Source organism: Gadus macrocephalus, chromosome 11 (assembly GCF_031168955.1).
Source record: "Gadus macrocephalus chromosome 11, ASM3116895v1".
Classification (NCBI taxonomy): domain Eukaryota; kingdom Metazoa; phylum Chordata; class Actinopteri; order Gadiformes; family Gadidae; genus Gadus; species Gadus macrocephalus.
In genome coordinates, this window is record NC_082392.1 from 327,342 (window position 1) to 349,453 (window position 22,112).

At 52.2% G+C, this 22,112-nt stretch overlaps 1 protein-coding gene across 1 annotated transcript; it reads left to right on the forward strand.

Annotated features, from left to right (window-relative positions):
* The first annotated feature begins 3,506 nt into the window (after positions 1-3,506).
* On the forward strand, positions 3,507-21,016 carry npr3 (natriuretic peptide receptor 3). Its single transcript, XM_060065320.1, has 8 exons — positions 3,507-4,736; positions 10,360-10,482; positions 10,639-10,814; positions 19,103-19,238; positions 19,685-19,779; positions 19,886-20,003; positions 20,628-20,712; positions 20,811-21,016. The coding sequence occupies exons 1-8, from the start codon at positions 4,079-4,081 to the stop codon at positions 20,920-20,922; spliced, it is 1,503 nt and encodes a 500-aa protein (XP_059921303.1). The 5' UTR covers positions 3,507-4,078; the 3' UTR covers positions 20,923-21,016.
* Positions 21,017-22,112: the final 1,096 nt, after the last annotated feature.

The following is a 22,112-nucleotide window of genomic DNA, read 5'->3' on the forward strand; positions in this document are numbered from 1 at the left end:
GTGTAGAGTAGAGTAGGCCTACCGGAGGTCTAAAGGGGTATAGAGTAGAGTAGGCCTACAGGAGGTATAAAGTCTGCCCCCCGGATCATTGATCATCATCAATAGTCGGTCACGGAACGGACACTTATGATGATAAGATCATTAAACAGAGAACACGGTAGGCCTCCAACATGAGAATATGGTAGGCCTACAACATGAGAACACTGTAGTCCTACACCTTTACAACTTAACAACAATGTAGACCCACAACATGAGAACACGGTAGGCCTACAACATGAGAACACTGAAGACCTACACCCGCTCAACATGAGAATACTGTTGAACTACAACAGTACAACATGAGAACATGGTAGGCCTACAACATGAGAACACGGCAGCCCTCCAACTTGACAACACGGTAGGCCTACACCTGCACAACATGAGAACAAGGTAGGCCTACAACATGAGAACACTGAAGGCCTACACCCGCACTCAACATGAGTATACTGTAGAACTACAACAGTACAACATGAGAACACAGTAGGCCTAGAACACGGCAGCCCTTCAACTTGACAACACGGTAGGCCTACACCTGCACAACGTGAGAACACGGTAGGCCTACAACATGAGAACATGGCAAGCCTCCAACATGACAATACGGTAGGCCTACAACTGCACAACGTGAGAACACGGTAGGCCTACAACATGAGAACATCGTAGGTCTACACCGTCACAACATGAGAACACGGTAGGCCTACAACATGAGAACACGGTAGGCCTACAACATGAGAACACGGTAGGCCTACAACATGAGAACACGGTAGGCCTACAACATGAGAACACGGTAGGCCAAACCTGACCTGTTTACACTGTTGAGTCACATCTTTGAAGCTGCTGTCATTCCAGCTGGATGATAAAGTGTGAATAAGAATCTGTAAAAACTTCTTATACAAACTATTCTATTCAATAAGTAAACTTACGATGAGCCTTTACACTTAGTACACACACTATTCTATACAATAGTAGGCTACACTTATAATATTGGCCTACCTATTATATCATATATATTATACTCTCATGAAGTAGGCCTACACACCTATTATATCATATACATTATACAGTTATGAGGCTTACACACCTATTATATCATATACATTATAGTTTTGAAGTAGGCTTAGACACCTATTATATTTTATACATTATACACTCATGAAGTATTAATGTATCTCGGCAATTTTTATTCCTGTGAATGTGAGTAAGATGCAATAGAAATACCAGTAGAACTACCTCGAGGTTCGGTCAAAGCGGCAGTACCAGGTAGCGGCCACTAGGTGACGCCAACAGCTCGATGATAGCTGAACAGAGAGGAGTTTTAACTGACAGGGAAAACTCAAGGCACAATGTATTATGATTTCCTTTATTTCAAGATGGTTACAAAAAATGATGTTAATAAAATATTGTGTTGAAACAGTTGTAATAACGTGTTTTGAATATAAAGCATGATTTTAGTAGACTCATTTTAATAAAATATTGTGTTGATACTGTATTATTTTAATAAAGAATGATGTTAATAAATCATGATTTTAATAAAACATTGAATACATCATTCATTCATTCATTTTATCGAGTCTCCTCAGGAGTAACTCGGGAGTAACCATCGTCATTCCTTTCGATAGCTTATACAGACAGGGGACGCCACACCTCTCTGCCCAGAGCAGTCAGGGTGAGGCGTCTCGCTCAGGGACGCCTCGACACTCAGCTAGGAGGAGCCGGGGAACGAACTAGCAACCTTCCGGTCACCAGCCAACCCGCTCTACCTCCTGAGCTACTGCCGCGAATACATGATTTCAACAAATCCTTATTTTAATAGCACATGTTCTTGCTGCAGGGGACAGCTGGCTGATGCTCTGAGATAACTCATAAAGCCAGCGGCCTGATTGGATTAAAAACCACATATCCAGACGCAGCTGTAGGCAGAGATCATGAATTAGTGAGCAGAGATCATGAATTAGAGAGCAGAGATCATGAATTAGGGAGCACTGGGAAACTCTCCACTGAGCTTTGTGGAAATCACCCAATGAGGGGTATGGTCATTAAGGGCATTAAGGTAAACATTTAGACGTTTAAAGTTAGTCAACAAGGCATTAGCTTTAGCTAAATGTTCCATATTACTCACATTAGTGGTGTGATGTAGGAGATGGATCAGATAAAGCAGATGTCCGATCCACATCGCTGAGGCCTTGTTGAGTCTATCAGAGGACCCTTTACCCCTAAACGGTTCACCAGAAGGGCCAGGCTGCAGGCCACGCCATCTCACTCTCTTTATCTACACCTGAGTAGCCCTGGTCAGTGATCGTTTCAATACGAAACCATTCATATTATTACACCAGTTATCGTCACAATAAGAAACCATTCATATTATTACACCAGTTATCGTCACAATCAGAAAACATTCATATTATTACACCAGTTATCGTCACAATAAGAAACCATTCATATTATTACACCAGTTATCGTCACAATAAGAAACCATTCATATTATTACACCAGTTATCGTCACAATAAGAAACCATTCATATTATTACACCAGTTATCGTCACAATCAGAAAACATTCATATTATTACACCAGTTATCGTCACAATAAGAAACCATTCATATTATTACACCAGTTATCGTCACAATAAGAAACCATTCATATTATTACACCAGTTATCGTCACAATAAGAAACCATTCATATTATTACACCAGTTATCGTCACAATACGAAACCATTCATATTATTACACCAGTTATCGTCACAATAAGAAACCATCCATATTATTACACCAGTTATCGTCACAATAAGAAACCATTCATATTATTACACCAGTTATCGTCACAATAAGAAACCATTCATATTATTACACCAGTTATCGTCACAATAAGAAACCATCCATATTATTACACCAGTTATCGTCACAATAAGAAACCATCCATATTATTACACCAGTTATCGTCACAATAAGAAACCATTCATATTATTACACCAGTTTAGTTATCGTTCCAAACGGCCTATGAAGTAGAATTGACAACAATACAATTATTAAACTAATCTGAGCAGTGGGAATCAATGCTTTAGCTCACCTTGGCCTCATGCAATGACGGATTACCGCATGGGCAAAGTGGGCACATGTCCAGGGCCCTGGCCAATGGGGGGGGGACCTTGATATATGTATTTTATGTTTTTTATTTATTTATTTTTTAAATGAAAATGGCAAAGACTTTGGTCATTAAAGGATTTGAAGGTTTTTGATTTGCAAAATAAATACATCATATTTAGAAGGATGTGTCTGTACCTTTAAGAGGGAGTCCTGTACCTTTTAGAGGGATGGGCCTGAAGCCTTAAGAGGGAGAAGGAGGTGTCTGTACCTTAAAGAGGAAGAACTGTACCTTTAAGAGGGAGTACTGTACTTTTAAGAGGGAGTACTGTACCTTTAGGAGGGAGTACTGTACCTTTAAGAGGGACGGGCCTGAAGACTTAAGAGGGAGGAGGAGGTTTCTTTGCAATTAAGAAGGAGAATGAGACGTCTGTACCTCCAAGGAGGAGAAGGAGGAGGTGTCTGTACCTTTTAGGAGGAGGTGTCTGTACCTTTAAGGAGGAGGTGGGAGCGCCCCGATGACGTAGGCATAATAATGACAAGATGGTTCAAAACGCACGAGCAGCGCTGCGACCGGAGGAGAGGAGCGCGTCTCGAGACTCTGATGGACCGCAGAGCAACACGTGTCTGCTTCCTCCCGCCAGCCTGATTAGGATCCTCTTAATTATTTATTAACGCCGGGAATATTTTATTTGTATCATTATTTTCTTATATTCTGATTCTTATTATTCTTATTTTCTTTTTTTTGGTATCATTTTTGCATTATAATAATAATAATATTTATTATCATTATTAGGCTTTTTTTGTATTGGCACTAATATTGTTATTACTATTATCAATATTATTATTATTATTATTATTATTATTAATAATAATAACACTAATAATATTGGTCTGCTCGCGACTCATGTTGCCGCCGCGCTGAGCAGAACTTGGAGACACACGTGCTAACTTTCGGAGGATGGCGAGTTTGATTCTACTGTGCGTCCTGCTGCTGTGGCCCTTGAGCAGCGGCTCCGAGGTGGTGGACGTGTTGGTGATTCTCCCCAAAAACAACTCCTACCTCTTCTCGTACCCGCGCGTCGCACCCGCCCTCCAGTACGCGCAGCGGCGGCTGCGGGGCGCGGACCCGCACGGCGCGCTGACGTTCAACCTGAGCTACGCGGACTCGGAGTGCGGGAACTCCGCGCTCTTCAGCCTGGTGGACGGCTCGTGCGAGAAGCGGCCGGACCTCATCCTCGGTCCCGTGTGCGAGTACGCAGCCGCGTCGGTCGCACGCCTGGCGTCGCACTGGGACATCCCCATGGTGACGGCGGGCGCGCTGGCCGCCGCCTTCAGCCACAAGAGCGGGGAGTACTCCCACCTGACGCGCGTGGCACCGTCCTACCTGAAGATGGCCGAGACCTTCGCCGCTATGTTCCAGCACTTCTCCTGGAGGAGCGCCCTGCTGGTGTACGAGGACGACAAGGAGGAGCGGACGTGCCACTTCACCCTGGAGGCCGTGTTCCTGCTGCTCGACCCCGATCTCCACGACCACCTCCGCACCCACATGCTCAGCGGGGCGCACGATGAGCGGCTGGACGCGGAGGATCTGCTACACGCCGTTCGCGAGGCGGAAGGTACGCTCACCTGGGGGACCGCCTGTCGGACCGGAGGGTTGTCATGACAACAGAGGGTTGTCATGACACCGGAGGGTTGTCATGACGCCAGAGGTTTGCGTGCGCAAGTGTTTACTTTGGAGCATGCGAGGTGCACGAGTGAGTAAAGTTGCAGAGAGCAACGCTGTCTACCTGTTGTACCTCTCTCTCTCCCTCTCTCTCTCCTCTCTCTCTCTCTCTCTCTCTCTCTCTCTCTCTCTCTCTGTCTCTCTCTCTCTCTCTCTCTCTCTCTCTCTCTCTCTCTCTCTCTCTCTCTCTCTCTCTCTCTCTCTCTCTCTCTCTCTCTCTCTCTCTCTGTCTCTCTCTCTCTCTCTCTCTGTCTCTCTCTCTCTCTCTGTCTCTCTCTCTCTCTCTCTCTCTCTCTCTCACTCTCTCTCTCTCTCTCTCTCTCTCTCTCTCTCTCTCTCTCTCTCTCTCTCGCTCTGTCCACCAGACCTGACCGCTCAGCCCCAGTTACACCCAGCAGTGACCGTGTGAGTAGAGAGCCCCCCCCCCCAGGCTTCCTAGCAGTGTGCACGTGCACGTGCACGCCCTAAGGGCACATCATCCCTTAGAGACGTTGGCGTTAGCAGAATAGCGGCATTGAGACGGTCAGTAGGCACCGCTCAGCAGGAGGTTGTGGACCAGGTGAGGACCAGGTGAGGGGGTGAGGACCAGGTGAGGACCAGGTGAGGGGGTGAGGACCAGGTGAGGGGGGTGAGGACCAGGTGAGGGGGGTGAGGACCAGGTGAGGGGGGGAGGACCAGGTGAGGAGGGGAGGACCAGGTGGGGGGGTGAGGACCAGGTGAGGACCAGGTGAGGGGGTGAGGACCAGGTGAGGGGGGTGAGGACCAGGTGAGGGGGGGAGGACCAGGTGAAGGGGGGGAGGACCAGGTGAGGGGGGTGAGGACCAGGTGAGGGGGGTGAGGACCAGGTGAAGGAGGGTGAGGACCAGGTGAGGACCACGGTGAGGGGGGGTGAGGACCAGGTGAGGGGGGAGGACCAGGTGAGGACCAGGTGAGGGTGGAGGACCAGGTGAGGGGGGTGAAGACCAGGTGAGGACCAGGTAAGGGGGGTGAGGACCAGGTGAGGGGGAGGACCAGGTGAGGGGGTTAGGCCCAGGTGTTTCCCTGGTCCAGGGGAGGGAGGAGGAATTCTAGGAATGTTGTACGTTCCTGGAGGCCGTCCCCTCGTTGGGATCAATACCGGCGTGGGGGAGGGGAGGCCAAACCCGCTCCCCCACACCTGGCCTCACCTGGTCCTCACCCCCCTCACCTGGCCTCACCTGGCCTCACCTGGTCCTCACCCCCCTCACCTGGCCTCACCTGGCCTCACCTGGCCTCACCTGGTCCTCACCGGGTGGTTCTGTTGACTAGACCGCATGGTTCTACCAGGCCTAGACCACATGGAGCTAGTGGGACTAGACCACATGGTCCTAGTGGGCCTAGACCACATGGTCCTACCAGGGAGTAGACCACATGGTCCTAGTGGGCCTAGACCACATGGTCCTACCAGGGAGTAGACCACATGGTCCTAGTGGGCCTAGACCACATGGTCCTACCAGGGAGTAGACCACATGGTCCTAGTGGGACTAGACCACATGGAGCGAGAGGCCTGGCAGAGGCTTTGGGGTCCAAGGAGGTCCAGAGGGTCCTAACGTGTGTGCCTGGTTGGTACCTGACTGAAGGCGTGTGTCCGGCTGTATTCAGGGCCTGGTTGGTACCTGACTGAAGGCGTGTGTCCGGCTGTATTCAGGGCCTGGTTGGTACCTGACTGAAGGTGTGTGTCCGGCTGTAGTCAGGGCCTGGTTGGTACCTGACTGAAGGCGTGTGTCCGGCTGTATTCAGGGCCTGGTTGGTACCTGACTGAAGGCGTGTGTCCGGCTGTAGTCAGGGCCTGGTTGGTACCTGACTGAAGGCGTGTGTCCGGCTGTATTCAGGGCCCGGTTGGTACCTGACTGAAGGCGTGTGTCCGGCTGTATTCAGGGCCCGGTTGGTACCTGACTGAAGGCGTGTGTCCGGCTGTAGTCAGGGCCCGGTTGGTACCTGACTGAAGGCGTGTGTCCGGCTGTATTCAGGGCCAGGTTGGTACCTGACTGAAGGCGTGTGTCCGGCTGTATTCAGGGCCCGGTTGGTACCTGACTGAAGGCGTGTGTCCGGCTGTAGTCAGGGCCCGGTTGGTACCTGACTGAAGGCGTGTGTCCGGCTGTATTCAGGGCCAGGTTGGTACCTGACTGAAGGCGTGTGTCCGGCTGTATTCAGGGCCCGGTTGGTACCTGACTGAAGGCGTGTGTCCGGCTGTATTCAGGGCCTGGTTGGTACCTGACTGAAGGCGTGTGTCCGGCTGTATTCAGGGCCTGGTTGGTACCTGACTGAAGGCGTGTGTCCGGCTGTATTCAGGGCCTGGTTGGTACCTGACTGAAGGCGTGTGTCCGGCTGTATTCAGGGCCTGGTTGGTACCTGACTGAAGGCGTGTGTCCGGCTGTATTCAGGGCCCGGGTCCCTCGTCGAGGATTAACACATGACACATCCTCATAAACAACAAGTCTCGTTTATATTAGCATATATTACAGAGATGTCACATACATTAGCACAGTTTAGCATACATTACATGGTGCAGGACTCCATTGCTGCATGGCATGATGGGAATTAGTATTCTAGACACAGCAGGTAGGTGAAGGAGGTTTAAAAGGCAAGTAGATAGAGGAACCAATGGCTGTGCAGAGATCTAAGTTATCTTCCTTATTAGAAGGTCTGTTTGGCTCAAGCACAATGCTTTTTAACTATCCTATTACAATCTCCAAACAGGTATCTCACAACATTCCAAGGAAGCTCTGACGTTCAGTAATTTGTTTTGGGCCGATGGATGCCCCCGTTGGTTTATGATAAATATTTTTCTGAAATATGAGCAGAAACAGCTGATAAACATTTGTAGTATAGGAATGTGAACATATGTTTATTCAAGGCAGTTTCTATCTCCCAAAAAGATAATGGTACCTCTACCAAAAAACGACAACATACAGCCAACCAAACACTATGTCATGCACCCCATCAGACACTAAGACATATACCCCACCAAACACCAAACACCCAACATACACCCCACCAAACACCAAGACATACACCACACAAAACACTACAACATACTCACCACCAAACACTACAACATACACCACACCCAACACTAAGACATACTACACCACACCCAACACTAAGACATACACCCCACCAAACACTAAGACTCTTCCATGTGTTTATAACAACAAGTCTGTGTTAATTCCCCACAGCTCTCCTGCTGTGTAACGCAGTCGTCCAGAAGGCAGCAACACAGGGAGGAGAATGTGGCTGCCCCTTTGTGATTGGTCCATACCAAAAGCGCCGCCCCTTGAGGCTGTGTGGAGACGTTGTGTAGGGCGATCGCCTCGCTGGTCAATGACCTGCTTTTACTGCCGCGTGAAACGACAACAACATCAGCATGATGCGTGTCCCGATGCTGCACCAGAGCAACACTGTCTGTGCACACGTCAGGGTTTACGGCCGCCGCTGGCCGCCGGCTTTATCTCTGTCCTCTGGGGTCCAGACGCTATAAATCTGCTCTGGCTCTCAGCGGGGACACGGCCCCTGCAGCCTCCTGCTCTGCATACCCACCGGCCCTGGGGTTTACAGCGGCCCAGGCCACATAAAACACGTCCGCACGCCGCCACTCCCCGGCGCTCCTGGGTTGGCTTGTGACGAGCGTGGGAGCAGCGAGCGAGGAGAGCCGGGGTTAGAGAGCTGGCTGGAGGCAGCAGGGACACAGGGCAGCAGTGTGTGAGCTGGCTGTAATTAAAGGGGTCTACAGTGCCCACTGAGTGGAAGTTTGTCCCAGCGACGCGGGGATATTTCAGGAGGTGTGTTACAGTGACAGAGCTGGGAGGAATGTTCCAGGAATCGTCCTTGTTAAACAGAGCCATCCGGGTTTCAATCCCAGCCTTTGTTTACCCCTGGTTCTTTCCCCAGTCCGCTGTCATCATCATCAATCATCTGTAGGGGGGGGAGATTACTACTATGGGCAGACAGCAGCCCAGGAACCTCATGTTCCAGTCTGATACTAGGCTGCCAATCAAACACTAGGGAGCCCCCAAGCCTTCCTCACGTCTGGACCAGTGACTCTACCTAAACTACATAGTCTGGACCAGTGACTCTACCTAAACTACATAGTCTGGACCAGGGACTCTACCTAAACTACATAGTCTGGACCAGTGACTCTACCTAAACTACATAGTCTTGACCAGTGACTCTAACTAAACTACATAGTCTGGACCAGTGACTCTAACTAAACTACATAGTCTGGACCAGTGACACTAACTAAACTACATAGTCTGGACCAGTGCCTCTAACTAAACTACATAGTCTGGACCAGTGACTCTAACTAAACTACATAGTCTGGACCAGTGACTACCTAAACTACATAGTCTGGACCAGTGACTCTACCTAAACTACATAGTCTGGACCAGTGACTCTAACTAAACTACATAGTCTGGACCAGTGACTCTACCTAAACTACATAGTCTGGACCAGGGACTCTACCTAAACTACATAGTCTGGACCAGTGACTCTACCTAAACTACATAGTCTGGACCAGTGACTCTAACTAAACTACATAGTCTGGACCAGTGACTCTACCTAAACTACATAGTCTGGACCAGTGACTCTACCTAAACTACATAGTCTGGACCAGTGACACTAACTAAACTACATAGTCTGGACCAGTGACACTAACTAAACTACATAGTCTGGACCAATGCCTCTAACTAAACTACATAGTCTGGACCAGTGACTCTAACTAAACTACATAGTCTGGACCAGTGACTCTACCTAAACTACATAGTCTGGACCAGTGACTCTACCTAAACTACATAGTCTGGACCAGTGACTCTAACTAAACTACATAGTCTGGACCAGTGACTCTACCTAAACTACATAGTCTGGACCAGTGACTCTACCTAAACTACATAGTCTGGACCAGTGACTCTAACTAAACTACATAGTCTGGACCAGTGCCTCTAACTAAACTACATAGTCTGGACCAGTGACTCTAACTAAACTACATAGTCTGGACCAGTGACACTAACTAAACTACATAGTCTGGACCAGTGACTCTACCTAAACTACATAGTCTGGACCAGTGACTCTACCTAAACTACATAGTCTGGACCAGTGACTCTAACTAAACTACATAGTCTGGACCAGTGACTCTACCTAAACTACATAGTCTGGACCAGTGACTCTGCCTAAATAGTGACGGCCCTCGTGCCAGTGGTCTTCTAACCCCTCCTATTGGACGCTCCTCAGTGGTCTTCTAACCCTCCTATTGGACGCTCCTCAGTGGTCTTCTAACCCTCCTATTGGACGCTCCTCAGTGGTCTTCTAACCCTCCTATTGGACGCTCCTCAGTGGTCTTCTAACCCCTCCTATTGGACGCTCCTCAGTGGTCTTCTAACCCTCCTATTGGACGCTCCTCAGTGGTCTTCTAACCCTCCTATTGGACGCTCCTCAGTGGTCTTCTAACCCTCCTATTGGACGCTCCTCAGTGGTCTTCTAACCTCCTATTGGACGCTCCTCAGTGGTCATCATGTGTATGGGAGCAGACGTGATCCGGGAGGTCATGCTAGCCGCCCACCGGAGACGGCTCACCGACGGGAGCACCGTTTACTTCAACATCGAACTCTTCAACACGTCTTCCTACGGTAAAGTTACTAAGCAACTAAACTTACCATCAATGACAAGGATATGTGAGTTTGTGTTCATATGATTGTTGACTGTATGATTCCTAAGGTGCCGTTGATCAATGCTTTAACTCTATCATCCTAACTGCCCTGACATGGAAACTTCTCCCCCACCAGGCAACGGCTCGTGGAAGCGAGGAGATAAGTTGGACACAGAGGCCCGCCTAGCCTACGCCTCACTCAACACCGTCACTCTCCTCAAAACGGTCAAACCCGAGTTCGAGAACTTCTCCATGGAAGTGAACAGATCCATCCAGAAGGAGCGCTTGGCCGACTGCCAGGACTGTGGAAGTGTACGTAAGTCTGGGACGTCTGAGGTGACGTTAGGACCTGGAGGTACTGGCTCTGTTTGTGTTTCCTGGATATCAAACTGAAATACGTGGACCATTCATTAAGATCTCCTCAGCGATGCTTTGAACCCCCCTCTTCTGCTCAGCATCAGCCCCCTGAGGCTGGAGGGACATTTAAAGAGCGGTGAGCTCCTAGGGCCCGCTAGGGACGCCTGTAGCTCCTAGGGCCCCCTAGGGACGCCTGTAGCTCCTAGGGCCCGCTAGGGACGCCAGTAGCTCCTAGGGCCCGCTAGGGACGCCTGTAGCTCCTAGGGCCCGCTAGGGACGCCTGTAGCCCCATAGGGCCCGCTAGGGACGCATGTAGCTCCTAGGGCCCGCTAGGGACGCCTGTAGCTCCTAGGGCCCCCTAGGGACGCCTGTAGCTCCTAGGGCCCCCTAGGGACGCCTGTAGCCCCATAGGGCCCGCTAGGGACGCCTGTAGCCCCATAGGGCCCCCTAGGGACGCCTGTAGCTCCTAGGGCCCGCTAGGGACGCCTGTAGCTCCTAGGGCCCCCTAGGGACGCCTGTAGCTCCTAGGGCCCGCTAGGGACGCCTGTAGCTCATAGGGCCCGCTAGGGACGCCTGTAGCTCCTAGGGCCCGCTAGGGACACCTGTAGCTCATAGGGCCCGCTAGGGACGCCTGTAGCTCCTAGGGCCCCCTAGGGACGCCTGTAGCCCCATAGGGCCCCCTAGGGACACCTGTAGCTCCTAGGGCCCGCTAGGGACGCCTGTAGCTCCTAGGGCCCCCTAGGGACGCCTGTAGCCCCATAGGGCCCGCTAGGGACGCCTGTAGCTCCTAGGGCCCCCTAGGGACGCCTGTAGCTCCTAGGGCCCCCTAGGGACGCCTGTAGCCCCATAGGGCCCGCTAGGGACGCCTGTAGCTCATAGGGCCCGCTAGGGACGCCTGTAGCTCCCAGGGCCCGCTAGGGACGCCTGTAGCTCCTAGGGCCCGCTAGGGACGCCTGTAGCTCCTAGGGCCCGCTAGGGACGCCTGTAGCCCCATAGGGCCCCCTAGGGACGCCTGTAGCTCCTAGGGCCCGCTAGGGACGCCTGTAGCTCCTAGGGCCCGCTAGGGACGCCTGTAGCTCCTAGGGCCCGCTAGGGACGCCTGTAGCTCCTAGGGCCCGCTAGGGACGCCTGTAGCCCCATAGGGCCCGCTAGGGACGCATGTAGCTCCTAGGGCCCGCTAGGGACGCCTGTAGCTCTCTGGGGGCCCTCCAGAGGCCAGTAGCCCTCTGGGGGCCCTCTGGGGCCCTCCATGGGTCAGTAGCCCTCCTGCCAGGCGACTGACAGCCACTGCCATGCGACAAAATAGGAAGATAAAGATCTGCGCTCCAGGGCCCCAGACAGGGGGCCCCAGAGCCTTTCTGACACAATGGGGGCCCCAGACAGGGGGCCCCAGAGCCTTTCTGACACAATGGGGGCCCAAAACAGGGGGCCCCAGAGCCTTTCTGACACAATGGGGGCCCCAGACAGGGGGCCCCAGAGCCTTTCTGACACAATGGGGGCCCCAGACAGGGGGCCCCAGAGCCTTTCAGACACAACGGGGGCCCCAGAGCCTTTCTGACACAATGGGTGCCCCAGACGTCAGAGAGGGAGAGAAACACCGGCTAGTCGCAGTCAGAAACCAATGATGTTACTATTAGAGTCTGCATAAGGCCACTTACTAGACCTTTACACAAAGAGATCGAAGGGTTAGACAGTACAGAGACGGATCATTAAGGAGCAGGTAGGGGTTAGACAGTAAGGACTGGTCACTAAGGAGCAGGTAGGGGTTAGACAGTACAGAGACGGGTCATTAAGGAGCAGGTAGGGGTTAGACAGTACAGAGACAGGTCATTAAGGAGCAGGTAGGGGTTAGACAGTACAGAGACAGGTCATTAAGGAGCAGGAAGGGGTTAGACAGTACAGAGACAGGTCACTAAGGAGCAGGTAGGGGTTAGACAGTAGAGAGACAGGTCATTAAGGAGCAGGTAGGGGTTAGACAGTACAGAGACAGATCATTAGGGAGCAGGTAGGGGTTAGACAGTACAGGGACAGGTCATTAGGAGCAGGTAGGGGTTAGACAGTACAGAGACAGGTCATTAAGGAGCAGGTAGGGGTTAGACAGTACAGGGACAGGTCATTAGGAGCAGGTAGGGGTTAGACAGTACAGAGACAGGTCACTAAGGAGCAGGTAGGGGTTAGACAGTAGAGAGACAGGTCATTAAGGAGCAGGTAGGGGTTAGACAGTACAGAGACAGGTCATTAAGGAGCAGGTAGGGGTTAGACAGTACAGAGAGAGGTCATTAAGGAGCAGGTAGGGGTTAGACAGGTCATTATGGAGCAGGTAGGGGTTAGACAGTAGAGAGACAGGTCATTAAGAAGCAGGTAGGGGTTGGACAGTACAGAGACAGGTCACTAAGGAGTAGGTAGGGGTTAGCTGCCACCCTTCTTTAAGAAGCCTACAGGTAGACTGTGGACATGGGCATTGAACCCAGGGTTGAGTATCCTGCATTATGTTAGGCATTAGGCAACGTCCCTTCTAGAATCATGTCCCCATGTAATGGAATGGTTCCTGGAATACTTATGAGAGTATAATGATGTAGTGTGCGTGCTGCGTGATACGGACAATGGCAGCTCAGTGCGCCGTTTGTTTCGATAGTTTACATTCCGTCTTTATGAGCAGATTCTCGGTGGGGTCTGACCGAGAAATGTTTCCGTCATGCCCTGGTAATTGTTGTTGTTTTTTATACGTTGTAATGTCACTCCGATGGAATTCAGACATTCCCGATTGCTGTTTCCATGCGGCGGGATCGCCACGGCAGCGACTATAAACACAGCGGGGCTCAGGGTCTGCGTGGAGCCCAGCCAGATCCCTAGACCCCACCACGACCGGTCACAGAGAGAACTCAACCCCCGGACCCCTAGGGGGAGCTCCCAGACCCTCACCCTAGAGGGCTCAACCCCTGGACCCCCAGGGGGACCTCCCAGACCCTCACCCTAGAGGGCTCAACCCCCGGACCTCCTAGAGGGACCTCCTAGGGGGAGCTCCCAGACCCTCACCCTAGAGGGCTCAACCCCTGGACCCCCAGGGGGACCTCCCAGACCCTCACCCTAGAGGGCTCAACCCCCGGACCTCCTAGAGGGACCTCCTAATGGGAGCTCCCAGACCCTCACCCTAGAGGGCTCAACCCCCGGACCTCCTAGAGGGACCTCCTAGGGGGAGCTCCCAGACCCTCACCCTAGAGGGCTCAACCCCGGACCTCCTAGGGGGAGCTCCCAGACCCTCACCCTAGAGGGCTCAACCCCCGGACCTCCTAGGGGGAGCTCCCAGACCTTTCCTGGCTCTGGATTGTTTGTGATCCTAACAGCACCTCTCGTTTCCTGCTCTCAGAGCCCCAAGCAGGGTCAAACCCAACGAGGTTCAGGGAAAACCAGAGTCCTGGAATGTCATAATAGCTTCCTTCTTAGTGGCAGAGCAGCACACTATGTGCAGAACCAGATAAGAACCGGCACTTAGACCCAGAACCAGGTCACAGAGAACAGAATCACAACACAGAGAACAGAACCAGACCCAGAACCAGGTCACAGTGAACAGAACCAGATCACAGAGAACAGAATCACAACACAGAGAACAAAACCAGGTTACAGAGAACAGCACCAGAACACTGAGAACAGAACCAGGTCACAGGGAACAGAACCAGAACACAGAGAACAGAACCATACCCAGACCCAGGTCACAGAGAACAGAACCAGATCACAGAGAACAGAATCACAACACAGAGAACAGAACCAGATCACAGAGAACAGAATCACAACACAGAGAACAAAACCAGGTCACAGGGAACAGAACCAGAACACTGAGAACAGAACCATACCCAGACCCAGGTCACAGAGAACAGAACCACAACACAGAGAACAGAACCAGGTTACAGAGAACAGAACCAGAACACAGAGAAAAGAACCAGAACACAGAGAACAGAACCAGACCCAGACCCAGGTCACAGAGAACAGAACCACAACACAGAGAACAGAACCAGGTTACAGAGAACAGAACCAGAACACAGAGAAAAGAACCAGAACACAGAGAACAGAACCAGACCCAGACCCAGGTCACAGAGAACAGAACCAGAACACAGAGAACAGAACCACAACACAGAGAACAGAACCAGGTTACAGAGAACAGAACCAGAACACAGAGAAAAGAACCAGAACACAGAGAACAGAACCAGGTTACAGAGAACAGAACCAGAACACAGAGAACAGAACCACAACACAGAGAACAGAACCAGGTCACGGAGAACAGAATCAGAACACAGAGAACAGAACCAGGTCACAGGGAACAGAACCACAACACAGAGAACAGAACCAGGTCACAGAGAACAGAACCAGACCCAGGTCACAGAGAACAGAACCAGCCCCGACCCAGGTCACAGAGAACAGAAGCAGGTCACAGAGAACAGAAGCAGGTCACAGAGAACAGAACCAGCCCCGACCCAGGTCACAGAGAACAGAAGCAGGTCACAGAGAACAGAAGCAGGTCACAGAGAACAGAAGCAGGTCACAGAGAACAGAACCAGCCCCGACCCAGGTCACAGAGAACAGAAGCAGGTCACAGAGAACAGAACCAGCCCCGACCCAGGTCACAGAGAACAGAACCAGGTCACAGAGAACAGAAGCAGGTCACAGAGAACAGAACCAGACCCAGGTCACAGAGAACAGAAGCAGGTCACAGAGAACAGAAGCAGGTCACAGAGAACAGAAGCAGGTCACAGAGAACAGAACCAGGTCACAGAGAACAGAAGCAGGTCACAGAGAACAGAAGCAGGTCACAGAGAACAGAACCAGCCCCGACCCAGGTCACAGAGAACAGAAGCAGGTCACAGAGAACAGAAGCAGGTCACAGAGAACAGAACCAGCCCCGACCCAGGTCACAGAGAACAGAAGCAGGTCACAGAGAACAGAAGCAGGTCACAGAGAACAGAACCAGGTCACAGAGAACAGAACCAGGTCACAGAGAACAGAAGCAGGTCACAGAGAACAGAAGCAGGTCACAGAGAACAGAAGCAGGTCACAGAGAACAGAAGCAGGTCACAGAGAACAGAACCAGACCCAGGTCACAGAGAACAGAAGCAGGTCACAGAGAACAGAAGCAGGTCACAGAGAACAGAACCAGGTCACAGAGAACAGAACCAGACCCAGGTCACAGAGAACAGAACCAGCCCCGACCCAGGTCACAGAGAACAGAAGCAGGTCACAGAGAACAGAAGCAGGTCACAGAGAACAGAAGCAGGTCACAGAGAACAGAAGCAGGTCACAGAGAACAGAACCAGGTCACAGAGAACAGAAGCAGGTCACAGAGAACAGAAGCAGGTCACAGAGAACAGAAGCAGGTCACAGAGAACAGAAGCAGGTCACAGAGAACAGAAGCAGGTCACAGAGAACAGAACTCCCCCCAGAACACGGTCTGGGGCTGAGGGCCGTCCCAGAACGCACCCCCCTCGCACCCCCCCTCGCACCCCCCTCGCACCCCCCTCGCACCCCCCATGCACCCCCCCTCGCACCCCCCTCGCACCGGTTACAACCAGCGGAGCTCAGGTCCCTGAGAGAGCATCACCCTAGCCCCTAAAGGCCTACGTGCTGTGGTGTACCTTAAGTGAAGCCTAACTTAGATGAGCAAAACATCATACTTACTGACACACGGCATCAGAAGAGAGGTTCACGTATACTTTTGAGACTAATCTAATCACAAATTATAATAATGGTTCAACTATGATACTGATTCGTCCTCCAATTTGGAGAATGTATGTTTTGTCCAAATGGGTCTTAATATTTGCAGATTTTATGGGACATTCAATAAGAGATAATATGGATTGTACAACATCATCCTATATATATTTTAAAACAAAGATTCAGACATTGGGTTTAGGACTAGGGCTAGGGCTGGGCTTAGGGTCAGGGCTAGGACCAGGGTTAGGTTTAGGTCTAGGGTGAGGGCGAGGTTTAGGGGTAGGATTAGGGTTAGGTTTAGGGCTAGGGTCAGGGCTATGGTTAGGGCTAGGTTTAGGGTTAGGGTTAGGTTTAGGGCTAGGGCACTATCTCCCCTCCTCAATGTCTCTGCTTCTCCTTTCCTCTCCTCTCTTTATCTCTGGACACCATACAGAGAGGTCCAGAGATAAATAAACCGATGTATAATTCACGAGAGGTCTATCAGCATTATACGTGAATGGGATGCGAGTGCTTGAGTCGGTTCATAATTAATTGTAATCTGCACTCGAGCTGGTATTTGACCGTCCTAAACAAAGCCTGTCCTAGCGCGTTTAAGGCGTGTGTTAATTTTTAACAGGGAGGAATTCCCCTCTTCTCAGCCAATAGGCTTCAGCTCGGGGATGATTCCAGCTGATTACCTTTGGGTTATGTCAGGATTTCTCCTCCTCAGTACCTGAGCTGATATCTGGTCCAAAGGCAGCAGAGACCTCCTTAATATAGGAGGGACTGCGCGTGTGTTTGGCGGAGGGGGGATATACGTCGATAGATTGTGTTACCAGGGTCGAGAAAACAAACATGTTAGACTCTGAGAGCGCGGCCTGCAGACTCCCGGCGTTCCCGAACCCCGACGGCTCGGCTCCATTCCCCAAAGAAAAGAGAGGGAGGACAGAGGCCGTCGGCCCGCCGACATAAACACACGCTATGATATCACATCCTACTAGTATAGAGCGCTGATCTAGGGGAGCTACATTCTGTTCTCCAGATTAGCTGGGGAGTGCCACGGGGGGCCAGAAATGTAATCGTGCAAAAATCCCAAGCAGGTCGACTTATGCTAACATTATTGTTAGCCGTCCAGGCCTGCGCTGTGGGCTTTGTCACGTGTACGTAAAGTGTCTCGGTATTTGGATAGGCGCTTCTAAACTAAATTAGATTATTATCATGATTGTTAGAAATAGAGTGGTAGGGTCACAGAGTCATCGGTTACCGTACAGACAACAGCCTGGGACCACATTCTCTTTGTCGACATACATTATTGCATTGAACAACCTGAGGCAATACGATCGTTCAAAGTATTGAAGTGGTAAATGGGATCAATTCTGTTTCAGTTTTGCAAAAAACACAAAATACAGCATGTAAGGAAATCCACCCTTTAATGTTAATCATTAATCATTATCATATTTGATCGATCCTCTGTGTTTATCTGAAGGTAATTGCAAGTCACATTTCCAACTGAAATGATTGGCTTACTTTTAGTTATTGTGGGTTAGGTTTAGGGTTAGTTACTGCAGGTTAGGCTTAGGGTTAGTAACTGCGGGTTAGGGTTAGTTACTGCGGGTAAGGGTTAGTTACTGCGGGTTAGGCTTAGGGTTAGTTACTGCGGGTTAGGTTTAGGGTTAGTTACTGCGGGTTAGGTTTAGGGTTAGTTACTGTGGATTAGGATTAGTTACTGCGGGTTAGGGTTAGTTACTGTGGGTTATGCTTAGGGTTAGTTACTGCTGGTTAGGTTTAGGGTTAGTTACTGTGGATTAGTAAGGTAATTGCAAGTCACATTTCCAACTGAAATGATTGGCTTACTTTTAGTTATTGTGGGTTAGGCTTAGGGTTAGTTACTGCAGGTTAGGCTTAGGGTTAGTAACTGCGGGTTAGGGTTAGTTACTGCGGGTAAGGGTTAGTTACTGCGGGTTAGGCTTAGGGTTAGTTACTGCGGGTTAGGTTTAGGGTTAGTTACTGCGGGTTAGGCTTAGGGTTAGTTACTGTGGATTAGGATTAGTTACTGCGGGTTAGGGTTAGTCACTCAGGGTTAGTCACTCAGGGTTAGGGTTAGTTAATCAGGGTTAGTCACTCAGGGTTAGGGTTAGTTACTCAGGGTTAGTCACTCAGGGTTAGGGTTAGTTACTCAGGGTAAGGGTTAGTCACTCAGGGTTAGGGTTAGTTACTCAGGGTAAGGGTTAGTTACTCAGGGTAAGGGTTAGTTACTCAGGGTTAGGGTTAGTTACTCAGGGTTAGGGTTAGTTACTCAGGGTTAGGGTTAGTTAGTCTGGGTAGGGTTAGTTAGATGTAGCAGCCTCTGGTGGCTACATTGTAGATGTAGCTCTATCATGAGGGGTTCAAAGTGGACAAGAATAATACATAGAGAGAGATATTTATAGAGAAACCATCCCTGGATAGATTGACTCAGGATGGTCGCGTTTTGTTCTTGAGAAGTCTACAAGTTCAGGCATTTCTAATAGGGTTAATCACTACACTCCGGTGATGGGCTTCAACCCGACTCTCCTCTCCAGATCAACATGTTCCTGGAGGGGTTCCATGATGCCCTGGTGCTCTACGCCATTGCTCTGCATGAAGCCACGAGGAAGGGCTTCAGCAAGAAGGACGGCGCGCAGATCACCGCACACATGTGGAACCGCACCTTCGAAGGTAGGCCAGTAACCCACTACAGAACCAGTTCAGCTAAACCCCAAACCATCATACGGTTACACAGCTACCAGCACCCCACTACAGAACCAGCTCAGCTAAACCCCAAACTAACCAGCACTGGTCCGGTGAGGTGGTGGGCTGAGGAGGGGAGCGTCGGCCCCTCCTCCGAGGGTTCCTCTCTGCGCTCTCGATATACAACAACAATGTCCTCCTCCACAGGAAGGCTCATGAACAGGCTCACATTCTCTTGTTCAAATATTTTAAAATTGCAAAGAATTTTCGAACATGGGCCCCGAGATGAAATTACAATTCTTGGCATCGGCGGCCGACACAAACGCCGCCGTGTCAAACGGCTTTCCTGTTTTATTAGCTAAGCCGGAATTTCTGCACACTGCCGCTATGTTTAGCTTGGAGCGCGGCGCTGGCTCACTCTGCTCCCCCCTCAGGCATCGCGGGCCCTGTCTCCATGGACGCCAACGGGGACCGGGAGCAGGACTTCAGCATCATGGCCATGACCCGGCCGGAGGAGGGCTCCTACGAGGTGAGGCCCGACCCGCAGCACGGCCCGCCGGAGCCGGGGGTCCCTGTCTGACTGTGACCCCCTCTTCCTCCTCTTCCTCCTCTTCCTCCTCTTCCTCCACTTGCAGGTGGTCGCCAACTACTTTGCGATCAACGGGAGCTTCCAGGTTCTGCCGGCGTTCAACACGGACCGCTTCACGCTGCGGGGGCGGCGCCTGCCCTCCCCCCCGACACCCCAGAAATCATGTAAGGAACCGGACGGGTCTAAGCGTTTAACAAAGTACTGGTCTCTGCTGGACCGGGTCAGACCGGGTCTCTGCTGGACCGGGTCAGACCGGGTCTCTGGGGGACCGGTCAGACGGGGTCTCTGGGGGACCGGGTCAGACGGGGTCTCTGGGGGACCGGGTCAGACCGGGTCTCTGCTGGACCGGGTCAGACCGGGTCTCTGCTGGACCGGGTCAGACCGGGTCTCTGGGGGACCGGGTCAGACCGGGTCTCTGCTGGACCGGTCAGACGGGGTCTCTGGGGGACCGGGTCAGACCGGGTCTCTGGGGGACCGGGTCAGACGGGGTCTCTGGGGGACCGGGTCAGACCGGGTCTCTGGGGGACCGGGTCAGACGGGGTCTCTGGGGGACCGGGTCAGACCGGGTCTCTGCTGGACCGTGTCAGACCGGGTCTCTGGGGGACCGGGTCAGACCGGGTCTCTGGGGGACCGGGTCAGACCGGGTCTCTGGGGGACCGGTCAGACCGGGTCTCTGGGGGACCGGGTCAGACCGGGTCTCTGGGGGACCGGGGCTGTGTGGGACCAGGTCTGTGTGGGACCAGCAGGGACCAGGTCACAGGGTTCTAATGGTTGCCCCCCCCCCCCAGACGGTCTGGGGGTCTCGGCTCTGACAGGCATCATCGTGGGGGCTCTGCTGGGGACCGCCCTGCTGATGGCCTTCTACTTCTTCAGGTAAATCACCGACCCCCTGATCCGTCCTCTGATTGGCTGCTTTACAGGAAGGACTACAGGATAACCACTGTTCTCTCGTTTAATTGGCTGCTTTACAGGAAGAACTACAGGATCAGCATCGACCGGCGGACGCGGCTGGAGCCGTGTGACATCGGGAAGCACCGGCAGCTGAGAGAGGACTCCATCAGATCCAACTTCTCTGCTGCATAGACCCCCTCCCCCCCTCGCCCTCACCCCCAGCCCCCCCCGGCCCTCTCCCCCAGCCCCTCCCCCATCGCCCTCCCCCCTCGCACCGGCAGCTGAGAGAGGACTCCATCAGATCCAACCTCTCTGCTGCATAGACCCCCCTCCCCCCCTCGCCCTCACCCCCAGCCCCCCCCGGCCCTCTCCCCCAGCCCCTCCCCCCTCTCCCTCACCCCTCGCCCTCACCCCAGCCCCCCCAGCCCCCCTATGCCCTCTGCCCCTGCCCCTTCCCCCCTCTCCGTCACCCCTCCCCCCTCTCCGTCACCCCTCCTCCCTCTCCCCCCTCCCCCCTCTCCGTCACCCCTCCCCCGTCTCTCCCCCTGCCCCCTCCCCCCTCTCCGTCACCCCTCCCCCCTCTCCGTCACCCCTCCTCCCTCTCCCCCCTCCCCCCTCTCCGTCACCCCTCCCCCGTCTCTCCCCCTGCCCCCTCCCCCCTCTCCGTCACCCCTCCTCCCTCTCCCCCCTCCCCCCTCTCCGTCACCCCTCCCCCCTCTCCCCCTGCCCCCTCCCCCCTCTCCGTCACCCCTCCCCCCTCTTCCCCTGCCCCCTTCCCCCCCCCCCCCCCCCCCCCCCCCCAGGGAACCACTTGTTGGAATGTGACCAAAGACTTTGAGAAGCCGCCCAGGAGAGATGCTATTTAAAGTAGATTTTATGTTTCGTCTTTTGACTCGTCATAACTCAGGAAATGTCTGGGAGTCCCAGAGCCACTCTCTAGTGAAGCTCCAGTACCGAGGCCACGCTGCACACATCCACAAGCCCCCGCACCTGGAGCCATCGATGGGTGATGGAGGCTGAACACTGTTACCCCCCCACCCAGAGAACAGAGGCCCGTCACAGGCCTTCTGGCCCTGCTAGTCCAGGAGCGGGCCTCTCAAACCATTCAATAACTAATACTCATTCTTAAAGGAAGCCTTTGCCTTTGTGTGCACAATAGAATGAGCTGAAGTAGGACCTTGGAGCAGACTAACATAGAGGTATTCTACTTTGTATTTGATCCGATTTTTTGTATTTATGTTTTTTATTGACCCTAATGTGTACACCAGATGAGTTCACAGTACTACAGTACTACTACTGTCTGAGTACACAGTACTACAGTAGTATACTGTCTGAGCCCACAGTACTACAGTAGTATACTGTCTGAGCCCACAGTACTACAG

What these genes read in the sequence shown, in the direction of transcription:
- npr3 (XM_060065320.1), top strand. Translation starts at nt 4,079, where the DNA reads ATGGCGAGTTTGATTCTACTGTGCGTCCTGCTGCTGTGGCCCTTGAGC. An exon ending in ACTGCCAGGACTGTGGAAGT is followed by an intron (nt 10,815 to 19,102) that starts GTACGTAAGTCT and finishes TCTCCTCTCCAG; the next exon opens with ATCAACATGTTCCTGGAGGG. An exon ending in CGGAGGAGGGCTCCTACGAG is followed by an intron (nt 19,780 to 19,885) that starts GTGAGGCCCGAC and finishes CTCCACTTGCAG; the next exon opens with GTGGTCGCCAACTACTTTGC.